The sequence below is a fragment of the Drosophila gunungcola genome (genome assembly GCF_025200985.1).
Source record: "Drosophila gunungcola strain Sukarami chromosome 2R unlocalized genomic scaffold, Dgunungcola_SK_2 000006F, whole genome shotgun sequence".
Classification (NCBI taxonomy): Eukaryota; Metazoa; Arthropoda; class Insecta; order Diptera; family Drosophilidae; genus Drosophila; species Drosophila gunungcola.
The window spans coordinates 291,513-305,938 of NW_026453168.1; the positions used below are offsets into that span (position 1 = coordinate 291,513).

A 14,426-nucleotide genomic window follows, 5' to 3' on the forward strand; every position below is an offset into this window, starting at 1 on the left:
ACACGTCGAGTCTCGAATGCTCGAATAAAATGTGAAATACAAGGCACACTCACTCATGGAGTTTCAAGAGCACGGGGGAAATGCCAGATGCGTCAAGTAGTTTACCCTAATAGAGTTGAGTCAAGCTAATATGGTCGAAACCAACTGCACACGGTTCGCATAACTTTGCTTAAACTTTGGCACAGAAGTGCATGCACTCGGCATTTGAAGCGGTACGGAGGCGGAAACAAAGCGAATAAATGGCAGGCATACTTCACCAGAATTCCAGGCAAAAAGCCTAAGTTCACGGGCGGTCAAAGTCGGGTCCGGCCTGGCAACAGGGAAAATGGAAATGAGATCCGCTGGGGAAGCAGTCCGAATGAAACTGCAGCTGCAGGTGCACCCCGGATTCTGAGTCCTGGCAGACTAAATTGTCTGTGAAATGAAATAAAATGTAATGTGTAATTCATGACGCCAAAGTCGTTTGTACAGCTGTATAAATTTCGTAAATTAAGTCATCATTCCAGCAGCATTTAACTCACGCTCCTCTGGCTGGAACTCGAAGCCTAATTAAGGCTGTGCTCTCATTGATACATAATTTAGTGATGACTGAAAAAAGCAAGATGAATAAGAAACCAAAAAAAATTCAGTCGTTTAAATAATTTGTATAATTTTTTCAATTTATGATGTAATGGAAAGGCGTTCCTACATTTAGAGAAATAAAGATAAATTTTATTTTGATAATTTCATAAATGACTTTATATACATTTCATATATTAATACCAATTTATGGCTAATAATCTTAGCTTTAAATAACTGGATGTGCCACCTCTTTTAAGTGAGTTCCCCCTAGAAATTCTATATCGCCTTGTGCCGCTGTGCTTAAGCCTTTGAGGATTCCGAGTTCCAAGCGTTCTCGATTTTTCTTTCAGGCATGTTAGGTTATTCATTGGCAGGCGCAGGTCCTACCAACATCTCGTGCCCAGACATTCAGTACACCCACCGCCCACCACCCTCACCGGGCCGAGCCAAAGTGGAAATGCAAATATTTGTGTGCCTACGGCGACCCCTTCGCATTTTCCTCCGACTCCGCCCCTGCCTTTGCTGCATGCCTTCGAGAGAGAGTTGGCCTTTGTAGCCTCAATTATTCAGCCATGTTTACAAGTTGACAGATTGCAGAAGCTGACGGTCCTCGAGTGGAGGCACACTCCGGTAAACTGGGGGCGGCTGACTTGAGTCGTGGCATAAGCCCCATTTGAATGTGCCAACCCCCCCACTCGCAAAAAAGCTGCCCAAACTCTGAAAAAATTTTTTAATCGATATAGTGCAACATAAACTTAAAAAAAAATGTCTTTTTAAATCTATGTTGGTGTTATGTAGACTGCGATACACTAAGACCTACTTGAAAGATAATTTTAAATTACAGAAAAGAATGTTGTCTAATATATATATATACATAACAATTTCAAATAAGAATATTTATATTAGATATATTTATTCAAGATATTTGTCTGACAGTGCATTAATTTCACCCACTCTATGCTTTTGTTGTTGCAGCGCTCTTGTTCACCTTGGAGCCGCAGGATGCCGTGGTGCCCGAGGGCCACTCCGTGCTGCTTCAGTGCTCGGGCAGTGCATCCGTGGGGCGCGGAGGCAAGGGCAAGGCCGGCTCGCCCACCCCAGTGAGCATCCGGTGGCGCGGACCCGATGGCCAGGACCTGGTCATCGTGGGCGATACGTTTCGCACGCAATTAAAGAACGGATCGCTGTACATCAGCTCGGTGGAGGAGAACCGTGGTCTGACGGGCGCCTACCAATGCCTTCTAAGTGCCGAGGGCGTGGGCAGTGTGCTGAGTCGTCCGGCACTGGTGGCCATTGCCCGTCAGCCGGATCTGAATCAGGACTTCCTGGAAACCTACCTGCTGCCGGGCCAGACGGCCTACTTCCGTTGCATGCTGGGCGAAGCCAACTGGCAGGAGGGCGTGAAGCACTCGGTGCAGTGGTTCAAGGATGACTTGCCACTCGTCGTGGACAAGCTGCGCATGGTGGTGCTGCCCAATGGAGCGCTGGAGATCGATGAGGTGGGTCCGTCGGATAGGGGCTCCTACCAGTGCAACGTGACGTCGGGCAGTGCCTCTCGGCTGAGCAGCAAAACCAATCTGAACATCAAGAAGTCTGCCGAACTGGGTGCAGAGAATGCAGTGGCTCCCTCGTTCCTCGTCGGTCCATCGCCCAAAACCGTGAGGGAGGGCGACACTGTCACCCTGGATTGTGTGGCCAACGGAGTGCCCAAGCCGCAGATCAAGTGGCTGCGCAATGGCATGGATCTGGACCTAAACGATCTGGACTCCCGCTTCTCCATTATTGGAACAGGCTCGCTGCAAATCTCCAGTGCCGAGGACATTGATTCTGGGAACTATCAGTGCCGGGCCAGTAATACGGTGGATTCTCTGGATGCCCAGGCCACGGTGCAGGTCCAGGAGCCACCGAAGTTCATCAAGGCGCCCAAGGACACGACTGCGCACGAGAAGGATGAGCCAGAGCTGAAGTGTGACATCTGGGGCAAGCCCAAGCCCACTATTCGCTGGCTGAAGAACGGAGATCTCATAACTCCCAACGACTACATGCAACTGGTGGATGGTCACAATCTGAAGATCCTGGGTCTCCTGAACTCCGATGCTGGCATGTTCCAGTGCGTGGGCACCAATGCGGCCGGCAGTGTGCATGCTGCAGCTCGTCTACGGGTCGTTCCCCAAGGAGGTGAGTGGAATATCAAAAGATGTAACCAAAGTAGATCTAGGTCGGTGTCCAGTATTTGTGCAGCTTAAACAATTGGCGCCCACTGTGAGGCCTGTAAATTGACCCAACGAAATTTAAAGCCTTAAACTCCCAAATCCCCCTATTTCCTTTGTTGTACAAATATCCTTTCATTCATCCTGCTTTTGTAAAATAATTTCGTATGCGTCTATGTGTGTATTGTTTGTGTAGTAATACATTTAATTACTCAAATTATTTTAACTCAAAATATGGAAATCTCTTTTGTGTATGGTAAAATGTGATATGTCACACTCTAAACGTAAAGTTGTTAAGTTTAACCATAATTATTTGTTCATGGAACAAATTACTTGTTCAACCTACAAAAGAGATTTCAATTAAGTTTATAAATATTAAACCACATGAAATGAATTATTATTAATTTTGAATATAATTTATTAACTTATTGTTTATTTTGTTTGTTCTTTTATTTCCTTAATCCTCGCCTCATTTCCATTTAACATCACCCCCAAACACAACCATCCAACCACCTACAAATCCCACTCCAAAAGTGAAAATCAAAAAACGCAAACCCCAAGGCCATTCCACCAAATCCCTTCAGACCTTTGACAATCTAACCAAGCGGCGCAAGCCCTTCAATTCGGGTGAGCTGCTGCGCACCAAGTCCGGTGGCAGTTCGCGCTTTACGGACGCGGACGAGGACGATGACATGGACGAAGATGACTCTGGTACGACACGACTACGGATTCCAAACGGAAAGCTTCCCAAATTCGAGCAACCGCTCAACGATCGCATGTTCAGTATCCTAAACACGGCAAGTGCTCTGCCGCTGGAGAATCAATCCAAGAACTATGAGGACGACGACGATGACTATGACGATGACGACGACGACCCAGCCGCCAAGAAGGCTCTGCTGGAGGCTTACAAACAGGGCGAGGACCCACAGAAAATACTGGACTCCTATCGCGCTAGCAATAGCAAGAAATCCCAGCAGCAAAAACAATCCCCTGCTTCCCCAGATTCCCCCGAGCAGGATCCGAGTGCCCCGCATCCTGGTTCCAAGGTCCTGGACAGCGGACTCCAGGCCCGGCTGCCCAGTCAGCCGCGCGATCTGGTGGCCCAGATTGTGAAGTCCCGATTCGTGACCCTCAGCTGGGTGGAACCACTTCAGAATGCCGGCGATGTGGTCTACTACACGGTCTACTACAAGATGAACAACAGCGAGAGGTGAGTGGCGGCGGCATATTATCGCATTACCCGCATAACTTTCATCCGCTTCATTAACCAGCAATTAGCAGGGATTAACTAACCCTATTTGCATAGTTAGCCAATCGTCGAATGGCTTCATCTCCTCAGTCAAGCGGAAATGATTTCGCTTTCGATTCAATCAGATGGATGTCTGTCTGTCTGACTTCCATCCTGTGGCCATTTGCTGAACCCCACTTACTCAAGGAGTTCGCGATAAGAGATTTTTAAAGACATTCAATATATATATTTTTTCAATAAACGATTTTTCTCGATTTCCCCCTAATGAAAAGAAACGGAGTAACAAAAAATATTAAATTGGTTTCGCTTAAAATAAATCTGCACTCAAAAAATGTGAGAGGAAATGTTACAAGCTTAAAATTGTGCACCATCTAAAATACTAAACTTAGAACGAATCGAACTGCTTATTCAGAAAAACATAAAAATAAAGTCGATTAAATGTCTAACTATCTATATCTATATTATAACACAAATTACATTTTTAGGGAGCAAAAAATGGTTACCAAATCGCATGACGATCAACAGGTCAACATTCAATCACTTTTACCGGGCAGAACTTACCAATTCCGTGTGGAGGCCAATACCAATTTTGGCAGCGGCGCATCCTCGTCTCCACTGGAGGTCAGTACCCAACCGGAGGTGAACATTGCTGGTCCACCACGCAACTTTGAGGGCTATGCCCGTAGTCACAAGGAGATCTATGTGAAGTGGGGAGAGCCTGCGGTGACCAATGGCGAGATACTCAAGTATCGGGTTTACTACTCGGAGGTTAGATATTGAAAATCTATTTTTAACTGAAATATATTTATATATAAATTAATTCACGACAGAACGATAGCGGTGCTGATCTGTATCACGATAGTACTGCCTTGGATGCACTGCTGACGGAGCTGCGTCCGCATACGGACTACGTGATTTCCGTGGTGCCTTTCAATAGGAATGGAATGGGCGATCCCTCGGCAGAGATCCGAGTGAAAACGTTTTCCTCCACGCCATCGGAGCCGCCCAATAATGTCACTCTGGAGGTGACTAGTTCCAGCGTAAGTATATTTATATTTGCAAAACAAGGGACTACTAACTTATTAATTACATTGATTAATTAGTCAATCACCGTCCACTGGGAGCCACCTGCAGAGGAGGATCGCAATGGCCAGATTACTGGCTACAAGATTCGCTATCGCAAGCTCAAGGATGCGCCCCAGGTGAAGAGCACTCCGGCAAATATTCGTTACTTCGAGCTGAGCAGCTTGGATCGCAATGCCGAGTACCAGGTTAAGATTGCGGCCATGACGGTGAACGGATCAGGACCCTTTACGGAATGGTATCGCGTCAACACACTGGAGAATGATCTGGACGAGACGCAGGTGCCAGGAAAACCCATTTGGATAAACATTCATCCGGGAGCCACCAACATTGCCCTACACTGGGGTCCGCCGCAGCAGCCGGAGATCAAGATACGCAACTATGTGCTGGGCTGGGGTCGCGGAATTCCCGACGAGAACATCATCGAGCTGAAGGAGACGGAGCGCTATCACATACTTAAGAATCTGGAGGCGAACATGGAGTATGTGGTGTCACTAAGGGCGAGGAATGTTAAGGGCGACGGTCCACCCATCTATGACAACATTAAGACTCGCGATGAGGAGCCCGTAGATGCACCCACGCCGCTGGAGGTTCCGGTGGGTCTGCGAGCCATCACCATGTCCAGCTCCTCGATTGTGGTCTACTGGATCGACACGATGCTGAACAAGAACCAGCATGTGACCGATAATCGCCATTATACGGTTAGCTATGGCATCACGGGATCCAACCGCTATCGCTACCACAACACCTCGGACCTTAATTGCATGATCAATGATCTGCGACCCAATACGCAATACGAGTTTGCTGTAAAAGTGGTCAAGGGTCGCAGGGAGTCGTCCTGGTCGATGTCCGTGCTGAATAGCACGTATCAGAATGTGCCGGTCACGCCGCCGCGAGAGGTCACCGTTCGCCTGGATGAGCTGAATCCGCCCACCGTGATCGTACAATGGATTCCGCCAAAGCACACAGTTGGCCAAATCACCGGTTACAATATCTACTATACAACGGACACCACGAAGCGGGATCGCGACTGGGCAATGGAGGCCTTTGCCGGCGAGGAGACCATGCTGATGCTTTCGAACCTGAAGCCTTACACCACGTACTACTTTAAAGTTCAGGCGAGGACCACCAAGGGGAACAACAACGCTCCCTTCTCGGCTCTGGTGTCGTACACCACCAGTGCAGCGGTCATAATGCAGGAGGCCGACACCATAGCCAAGGGAATTGACAACGAGAAGCTGTTGTACATCATCATTGCAGCCACGGCCGTTGTTCTACTCGTGGTGCTCTTGGGCATCCTAATGCTTTGCCGGCGTAAGCCCCAATCCTCGCCAGAGCACACAAAGAAGAGGTGGGATTTCCCAGCCACTAATACTGTTTTGTACATACATTTTCTAAACCCTCTGTACTTACAGCTACCAAAAGAACAACGTGGGAGTGCCTAAGCCACCGGATCTATGGATACACCATGATCAAATGGAGCTCAAAAACATCGACAAGGGCTTGCACACGGTGACACCGGTCTGCAGCGATGGAGCCTCGAGTAGTGGTGCCCTCACGCTGCCCCGTTCGGTGGTGCACAGCGAATACGAAGTGGAGACGCCAGTGCCGGGTCATGTGACCAATTCGCTGGACAAGCGATCCTACGTGCCCGGATATATGAGTGAGTGGCAACAGCCTCTATGCAAATGGACTGGTTTCTAAGACCTATACCCATTTCCCTTGCAGCCACCTCAATGAACGGAACGATGGAGCGACCGCAGTACCCGCGCACCCAGTACAGTCACCAGAATCGATCCCACATGACCATGGAGGCGGGTCTCTCCCAGCAGAGCTTGACCCAGCCGCAGAGCAACTCAATGGCCCAGACTCCGGAGCATCCCTACGGCGGCTACGATGCCAACTTCTGGTAAGTGGTGTGGAGTGGAGTGGGCGTTGCTTTCACCAGCTTAGTTTCGATGTCAACTTTCATGTCATTTGGCATGTGCTCACATTTTGGTGAAAGAAATTTTACAAAATTCCCAGATAAATTCCCCTAGTTTTAACTCTCTGCTGTGGTAAAGACCCAGGAACAATAATGTGCTCGAGGACGCGTTGGGGGCGGATCGACCCCAGTGTGCAGTACAATCTGGTGCACGGACCGACGAGCAGGGTGACCAAGCTAAACAAGCAAACGCTGCCGCGACGCGTCGAGCAGCAGCTGCTTCTGATGGCTTCGCCGTCGCCGTTCCTTAACTTCATGAACAAGTTCCGCCTGGACGAGATCCTGATCAACCACCAGTACAAAGGTGTCTACAGCATGCGCACCGCGGCCACCATCACAGAGCTGGCCACCTACACGTGGAACGTGATGTCCGTCTCCGATCGCCAACCGTACATCCGGCTGGCCCAAAAGGCGCAGCAGATTCAGATGGCGCGGAAGCGGCACTTTCTGGGCACCGGCAGTCGGCTTTCTGGTCAGCCGCTTGCCACGAGCGGTTCCCTATGTCCCATTGTCGTTTGAATCAGTCTTGGGCCCCTGTTTAATAATTATAAATAAATAAATAATTTTCTTTTTCTAATAAGTGCTTTCCCTGTTTTTGCTTACGTATTTCAGCAATGCGAGCAATGGAGCTGCTGGCAATGGTTGTGTGTCCACCATTGAGAGTTCCAAGCGTGGCCATCCTCTGAAGAGTTTCAGTGTACCAGGACCACCGCCCACAGGCGGAGCCACGCCCATTAATAAGCATAGTGAGTATAGTATTTATAACAAAATCATTAAGTGATTTGAGTTTTAGTTTGATTTTTATAACTTTTTTACCAAATAAAAATAAGACTCGGGTTTTAATGAAATTTGTTTTTTTTTCAGCAGCCCCCGCCGTCACAATACGTCCACAAAACCAGTCGCCCTACAAGAAGCCCTCATTCTCGGCTGCCACGCCCAATCGCCTGCAGGGCGGTGGCTCGGTCGTCCACTCAACCGATGAGATTCAAAGACTGGCACCCAGCACGTCCACCGAGGAGCTTAACCAGGAAATGGCCAATCTGGAGGGCCTCATGAAGGATCTGAGCGCCATAACGGCCAACGAGTTCGAGTGTTAACACTGAAGCCCTCGCCTTAAAAGTGTCCGGCAGGCTGAAAGTATTAGTCGTCAAACAATAGATGTTACTTGTTTTTTAGTTTCTGTTTAATATTATTGATTCGACTCGAATTTGTGAATTGCATTGAACGGACTTGAATTCAGTTCGCCCTCCGCAGAGGTCCATTTAGTTTTAGTTAATCAAATGTGCGATATATTAATGACCGAAAAGAACTGTAAATACGAACGACGCCGCCATATAAATTTTTAAGTCTAGATACACACATTCATACCTATAAATAGCACTTAAGCATAGTTAATTATCGAATAAGGGAGGTGTATAAAATCGGGGACAGAGAACAGAAAACAGAGTTAAAGAGTAGACGAAAGGCGTTTATTGTGCAGGATCTGTCTTTAAACTGTCACACGGCATTTCATATTTATCACTCTGCATCATCTTAATTTAATCCGAAGCCAAAAGCGGATAGTCTAAGTCTACATACATATGCCATTCTATATTCATATGCTTACAGCATCTTAGCTAAGTTTCATACTAGTAAAGACCCTATGCTATTATAACCCCAACAAACAATCAAAACAATTCGATCTAGACTTGCCTCTTAAAGTGTTCATCTTTTTCTTTTTTTTTTTATCAATCATTCACACGCATGAGTTTGATATGTGCCATTCAATCAATGATTTGTCACCAATCCCACAAAACTACTTAAGCTATAAAGTCAAGTTTTAGACTGTAAGCCAGGAAAGCATTTACGATTTAAACTATACTATTAATAAATGGTGGAATGACAAGGTCCGTTATACTATGTCAAGAATAAATTAAACTTTTTGAGAAGATTTTGATGTGTTCAAAGTTTTTATTGCAAGAAAGTTTTATATTTTTATGCGTTCACTAAAAAACTGTATTCAACATTGCTTTGCACAACAATCTCATTAAACTCAGCAATACATTAAAACATTGAAAACAAAGCCAAATGCACGAGATAGGCATTTGAAAATTGTGAAACTTTTATTGTATTGGACGTAAACTTTGTAATCAAAAGAAACATTGCTAAATATATAAAGAATATGTGAAATTTATTTCAAACTTTCGTTTTTTTTTAATGGTTATTGCCATTAATAAAAATATTACTCATCTTTTTCTAGGAACATATTAAGTAAGTGGCAAATCGCAATTGTATCTTATACACGCCTTGGGGGAGAGGAAGTTTGTTCAGGAAATCATCTGAATATTCCAGATTGTCCAACATGATGTCATGCTGTAGAGGAGATCAAAACATATACAAATTTTGATAATTTATGTGTTATTTGACTTACATTGTAGGGACAATAGTATATTAAATTTGATCGTGTCATAATGCCATTAATAACGAGCCCCTCGAAAGACGCATATTCGATCTTAGCAAAAGCTGGCAGATATCTATGAGATTATAAAACCGAAACCAAACTGCACAGGATAGAACCAGGACAGACAGCCCTCCAGGGATCCTGTAACAAGATGATCTGCAAGAACTTCCGGCCAAGCAGGATGGACAGCTTTGCTGCGGAACTAACCACTAAGCAATCACTTCTGGATGGAACACATTAGATGTTTCCAAAAACAAGTTCAAGCTTATGGATTTGGGACACGTAATAATCAACCAAATTGGACCATCGTCAGTTGGGCGCTTATCGCTAGCTATACATTGAAAAAATCGAAGGGGAAATTGCTTGGCTTGGCTTTAACAATCTGAAGGCAAATTAAAAATTAAGCTTCAGATCCGTGTATCCATAATACATATATGTGGCCTCCGGCAAAACAGCAACCTTTTTTAAATGGTATCCGGGACAACAGAGGAACTTAAACACGGACCAGGGTTCTTCCACAAAACGATGAAAACTGTTACCATATCATTTCTAAATTTCCAAGCTGACGACGATCAAGAAATAATCGTATGAATTTGATTGTTGGTCCCAGTTAATATTATAAGTAATTTCTTTAATTCTATTTTCCTATTATCTTAATTTTTGTAAAAATTTAATCTTGAGTAAATAAGAATATTGACATCAAATACTTCCAGAATTTGTATTTGTTTTTTGTGACAAAGTAAAAACTGTATTTTATTGTTCTTTGACCATTTAAGATTTACAGAAAATTTAAGTGGTTGTGTGCGCTGCACGTTTTTTATTTACAACCTAGCTAAAAGATTTTTGTTTTGTTTTTGTCTGGAACAACAGCACAAAATTCTAATGACTTTTGTGAAAAAAAAAACTAAAATATCCTCTAAAGAATATTTCAGTCACATTATTCAAAGCCAAGACACCGACAAGCTTAAGAGCAGTGAAGCACTTTCTCTTTTAAAGCCGCAAAGAGCACCAACTCAAGACCCTCAAAAAAGATGGCTTGTTTGGATGGCTGGAGCTTGAGCTGGCAGTAGTTTGTGCCAGGCAGCCGTTCGGTGTGGAACTTGATTGCGGTTCCCGCTAGAAGCCAGTTACATTGCCCCGCGGAACTCAGTGTGTCAACGTCAAGCGTAGACAATTGGAAATCGAGGCTTACACGACCAGTGAAATCTGATTTGAATTTAAATCAGTTTTGGCCCATTTTTATTGTTGGCTTCGAAAAAATGAATAAACTTCCGATGCAGGCGTGGCGCTCCACAGCCTCAGGTGGTCGCAATCTCAGACGAAGTGTATCGAAGATCGGTGGAGCAGGTTCCAGGCGCTTGGAGAGCCGCGCAAGCTCCACGGGCGTAGCCACTTGTCCGCATCTGGTGGACCCAGAGGCGGCCAGTGCCCCGCGAATACACTCCACGGCCGAGTGGCAGAACGCGCTGCCCTACAACCAGATACCCGGACCGAAACCCATTCCCATTCTGGGCAATACCTGGAGGTAAGGACAGCCAATCGAAAACGAAATCGAAATCGAAAGACTCAAGCGGCAAACTCACTCGCTTTCTCCCAGCGAACTGCAATTGCACCAAAAACCAAACACTCTCAGTTTCGCTTGACCCAATTAAGTTAACCAGCTTGTTCAACAATTATATTGAATTTAGCCATGATGATGATGGTGTGTATTTACCACCACTTAGTTGTTATGGGTTTTTGCAAAAAACACGCAATCCCAACTAGTTTTTCTCCCCTTAAACCGATGATGTATGCTAACTAAATATTTATAGGCGACTCTAAACTTAGCTTTCCTAACGATTCTTGTTAAATGTGCGTGTGGGATTCCAGCAATTTACACCTGGTCTATCCTCAGCAATAAGTTACAGTCCGTTCGACGGCACGTCATCCAGTTAATTAGCGTTCAGTTAGCGTTGAATTCAAGGTCGCCCTAATAACGTGTGAAATTTTGCTGCACGCTGACGAATTTTGCCCACAAATCATATTTTTGCGCCTTTAGAAAAAGTCAATGCAACTTTCATTGTCATAGAGATTTGTTTAACCTTGAGTGCTCCGCAGATTGATGCCAATAATTGGTCAATACACCATCTCCGATGTGGCCAAAATATCATCGCTGTTGCACGATCGTTATGGCAGAATTGTGCGTTTTGGAGGTCTCATCGGAAGGCCCGATCTGTTGTTCATCTACGATGCCGATGAAATTGAAAAGGTAAGCATTAAACACGTCGGACGGCGTAGTGGCTGGCACTTTCCGCTTGGCCAGCGAACCACGAAGGCACCAAGCCATTACACGAATTTCCAGCACCGGACAAATTGCCGGCAGTTGTCGGATGTTAAGCCAGCAATTTTATAAATTTTCAGTGCTACCGAAGCGAGGGACCCACTCCCTTCCGTCCCTCGATGCCCAGTTTGGTCAAGTACAAGAGCGTGGTGCGCAAGGATTTCTTCGGGGAACTCGGTGGCGTAGTCGGAGTGTAGGTGGAATGATCAAGTTTGTAACATTTTTTAATATATTCCATCCACTCCATTCAGGCACGGAGAGCCTTGGCGTGAGTTCCGTTCGCGTGTCCAGAAGCCAGTGCTGCAGCTGTCCACCATTCGACGATATTTACAGCCGCTGGAGGTGATCACCGAAGATTTCCTGGTGCGCTGCGAGCAGCTGCTGGACGAAAACCAAGAGCTGCCCGAAGATTTCGACAACGAGATTCACAAATGGTCCTTGGAGTGTAAGTATTTTTTGTAATTAGCTATCTGAAATCCATAAACTCACAATATTTAATCTTCAGGCATTGGTCGCGTAGCTTTGGACACTCGTCTGGGCTGTCTGGAATCGAATCTCAAGCCCGATTCGGAGCCGCAGCAAATCATAGATGCTGCCAAGTATGCCCTTCGTAATGTCGCCACTTTGGAGCTAAAGGCTCCCTACTGGAGATACGTTCCCACGCCACTTTGGACGCGCTATGTGAAGAACATGAACTTCTTTGTGGGGTAACTTACAGTCACAAACACATTTGATCTACAAAAACTCATTTCTATGGTATTTCAGTGTCTGCATGAAGTACATTCAGAGTGCCACCGAGAGACTTAAGACACAAGATCCCAGTCAACGAGCCGGCGAGCCGTCGCTTGTGGAAAAGGTCATCCTGTCGGAGAAGGACGAAAAGATAGCCACCATAATGGCTCTTGATTTGATTCTAGTCGGAATCGATACTGTAAGTCTTTTATGCCAAAGAAAATGTATGGAAATGCTAATAACTCCATAACTTTCAGATATCCATGGCCGTTTGTTCCATGCTGTATCAACTGGCCACTCGCCCGGTGGAGCAACAAAAGGTGCACGAGGAGCTGAAGCGACTGCTTTCGGATCCCAACACACCACTCACAATTCCGCTGCTGGATCAGATGCACCACCTGAAGGCCTTCATCAAGGAGGTGTTCCGCATGTACAGCACGGTGATTGGAAACGGGCGCACCTTGATGGAGGACAGTGTCATATGTGGCTACCAGGTGCCCAAGGGAGTGCAGGCCGTCTTTCCGACGATTGTCACGGGTAATATGGAGGAGTATGTAACGGATGCGGCCACTTTCCGGCCGGAGAGATGGCTGAAGCCACAGCACGGAGGAACTCCCGGCAAACTGCATCCGTTCGCCTCGCTACCCTACGGATATGGAGCCCGGATGTGCCTGGGTCGACGGTTCGCCGATCTGGAGATGCAAATACTGCTGGCCAAGCTGCTGCGAAACTACAAATTGGAGTACAACCACAAGCCGCTGGATTATGCAGTAACTTTCATGTACGCCCCAGATGGACCGCTCCGCTTTAAGATGACGCGCATTTAGGTTGTAGATTTAAGATTTCGATTTTATACATGCTGTTTGTTGTAAATATTTCTTAATTTGCATACAAATGTTTAAGCTTTTATATTAAGATTATATAATAAAATAACTAATCCTACTTTTATTTTCTTTTCCACATACGATACCAGTTTTTCACAGTTTTCAGACTCATATGGGCATCGGCTTTCGTTTCGCCCTTGAGTTGGAAGACAATATCTGATTTGTAGGAATCTCGGGCCTCTTCCAAAATGGTTCCAAAGATTTCGCATTGAACATTCGATGTGAGCTTCTTTTCGTTGTAGTTACGTTCCTTTAGACGATCGTAGAGCGTCTTATTGGGACAGGTGACCACGAAAACGGCTTGGAACCAGCGTTCTGGAAAGAAATCACAGCCATGGTATTCCACGATGTTGCCGCCCTTGGTCATCAGGGGTTCCAAGTGGTCCATCAGCTGAATAGTACAATACAGTCATTAAAATTGTTAGGTAACTGGAGATATGCACACCTTCTCTTCGTCCAAAATGGGACAGTCGTACTCCTCGTCGTATTCCTCCACAAAATCGTTTTCCTTGGCGATTTTGGAGCAGTCCAACCAGTCAAACTTTAATTGGGAGGCCAGACGTTCGCATAAGTACGATTTGCCAGCACCAGGAGTGCCTGAAATAACAATAAATTAATAATTAAATATAAACATTGAACAGGGGCAAGCACAACCCACCAGTTATTAATATATTTGGTTTGGCATCAGGCGATATCTCCGACATATCTTCTACTTATTGTTAAGATTATGTTTGTGCAATAGAGCAGAATAATTGTGGATAACACTATTGTTTTGCTTTAAAAGTTCAACACGTGAGGCACATGAAATTGTTTATATTTTCTTGTTCTGAGACATTGTACTGCCAACTTGTTTTCTTTGGTCGAGCAGGAATGCCACACCGTTTCTATGCTTTTGTAGAGCTGCCAGACTGTTTGTTTTATTACTTCCGCTGCTTTGGCGCAAAAAAGCTAAAGTTATTTAAA

General features: G+C 45.5%; 4 protein-coding genes across 11 annotated transcripts in view; 3 read left to right on the top strand and 1 right to left on the bottom strand.

The window, feature by feature from the left end:
- Positions 1-9,260, top strand: part of LOC128254901 (neogenin) — a 35,908-nt gene extending 26,648 nt beyond the window's left edge. For 3 of the 8 annotated variants that reach the window (XM_052984257.1, XM_052984261.1, XM_052984262.1), the window contains 9 exons: positions 1,537-2,739; positions 3,306-3,981; positions 4,506-4,788; positions 4,851-5,060; positions 5,124-6,454; positions 6,519-6,766; positions 6,832-7,012; positions 7,700-7,833; positions 7,952-9,260. In XM_052984257.1, the coding sequence (XP_052840217.1) occupies positions 1,537-2,739; positions 3,306-3,981; positions 4,506-4,788; positions 4,851-5,060; positions 5,124-6,454; positions 6,519-6,766; positions 6,832-7,012; positions 7,700-7,833; positions 7,952-8,184 (4,499 nt within the window). In that variant the 3' untranslated portion in view covers positions 8,185-9,260. The remainder of the gene's footprint in view (positions 1-1,536; positions 2,740-3,305; positions 3,982-4,505; positions 4,789-4,850; positions 5,061-5,123; positions 6,455-6,518; positions 6,767-6,831; positions 7,013-7,699; positions 7,834-7,951) is intronic. The other 5 variants (XM_052984258.1, XM_052984259.1, XM_052984260.1 and 2 more) reach the window with 5 other exon arrangements.
- LOC128254914 (uncharacterized) lies at positions 7,034-7,639 on the top strand. The gene has a single exon (XM_052984279.1). It carries the CDS (start codon positions 7,181-7,183, stop codon positions 7,604-7,606), a length of 426 nt encoding a protein of 141 aa, XP_052840239.1. The 5' UTR covers positions 7,034-7,180; the 3' UTR covers positions 7,607-7,639.
- Positions 9,261-10,583: 1,323 nt separating the features above from the next.
- On the top strand, positions 10,584-13,490 carry LOC128254906 (probable cytochrome P450 301a1, mitochondrial). The gene is made up of 7 exons (XM_052984270.1): positions 10,584-11,052; positions 11,625-11,775; positions 11,928-12,040; positions 12,099-12,292; positions 12,353-12,554; positions 12,613-12,778; positions 12,837-13,490. Exons 1-7 carry the CDS (start codon positions 10,787-10,789, stop codon positions 13,404-13,406), a joined length of 1,662 nt encoding a protein of 553 aa, XP_052840230.1. The 5' UTR covers positions 10,584-10,786; the 3' UTR covers positions 13,407-13,490.
- Positions 13,402-14,322, bottom strand: LOC128254913 (adenylate kinase isoenzyme 6 homolog). The gene is made up of 3 exons (XM_052984278.1): positions 14,122-14,322; positions 13,909-14,060; positions 13,402-13,854 (listed from the first exon to the last, which is right to left on the bottom strand). The coding sequence occupies exons 1-3, from the start codon at positions 14,165-14,167 to the stop codon at positions 13,525-13,527; spliced, it is 528 nt and encodes a 175-aa protein (XP_052840238.1). The 5' UTR covers positions 14,168-14,322; the 3' UTR covers positions 13,402-13,524.
- Between the last annotated feature and the right edge of the window lie 104 nt (positions 14,323-14,426).

Excerpts from the sequence above, each read along its gene's own strand:
- LOC128254906 (XM_052984270.1), top strand. The coding sequence starts at position 10,787 with ATGAATAAACTTCCGATGCAGGCGTGGCGCTCCACAGCCTCAGGTGGT. Across the intron at positions 11,053-11,624 it reads ATTCTGGGCAATACCTGGAG|ATTGATGCCAATAATTGGTC; the intron begins GTAAGGACAGCC and ends AGTGCTCCGCAG. Across the intron at positions 12,779-12,836 it reads TTCTAGTCGGAATCGATACT|ATATCCATGGCCGTTTGTTC; the intron begins GTAAGTCTTTTA and ends CATAACTTTCAG.
- LOC128254913 (XM_052984278.1), bottom strand. The coding sequence starts at position 14,167 with ATGTCGGAGATATCGCCTGATGCCAAACCAAATATATTAATAACTG. Across the intron at positions 14,061-14,121 it reads ACCAAATATATTAATAACTG|GCACTCCTGGTGCTGGCAAA; the intron begins GTGGGTTGTGCT and ends TTGTTATTTCAG. Across the intron at positions 13,855-13,908 it reads CCATTTTGGACGAAGAGAAG|CTGATGGACCACTTGGAACC; the intron begins GTGTGCATATCT and ends TGTACTATTCAG.
- LOC128254914 (XM_052984279.1), top strand. The coding sequence starts at position 7,181 with ATGTGCTCGAGGACGCGTTGGGGGCGGATCGACCCCAGTGTGCAGTAC.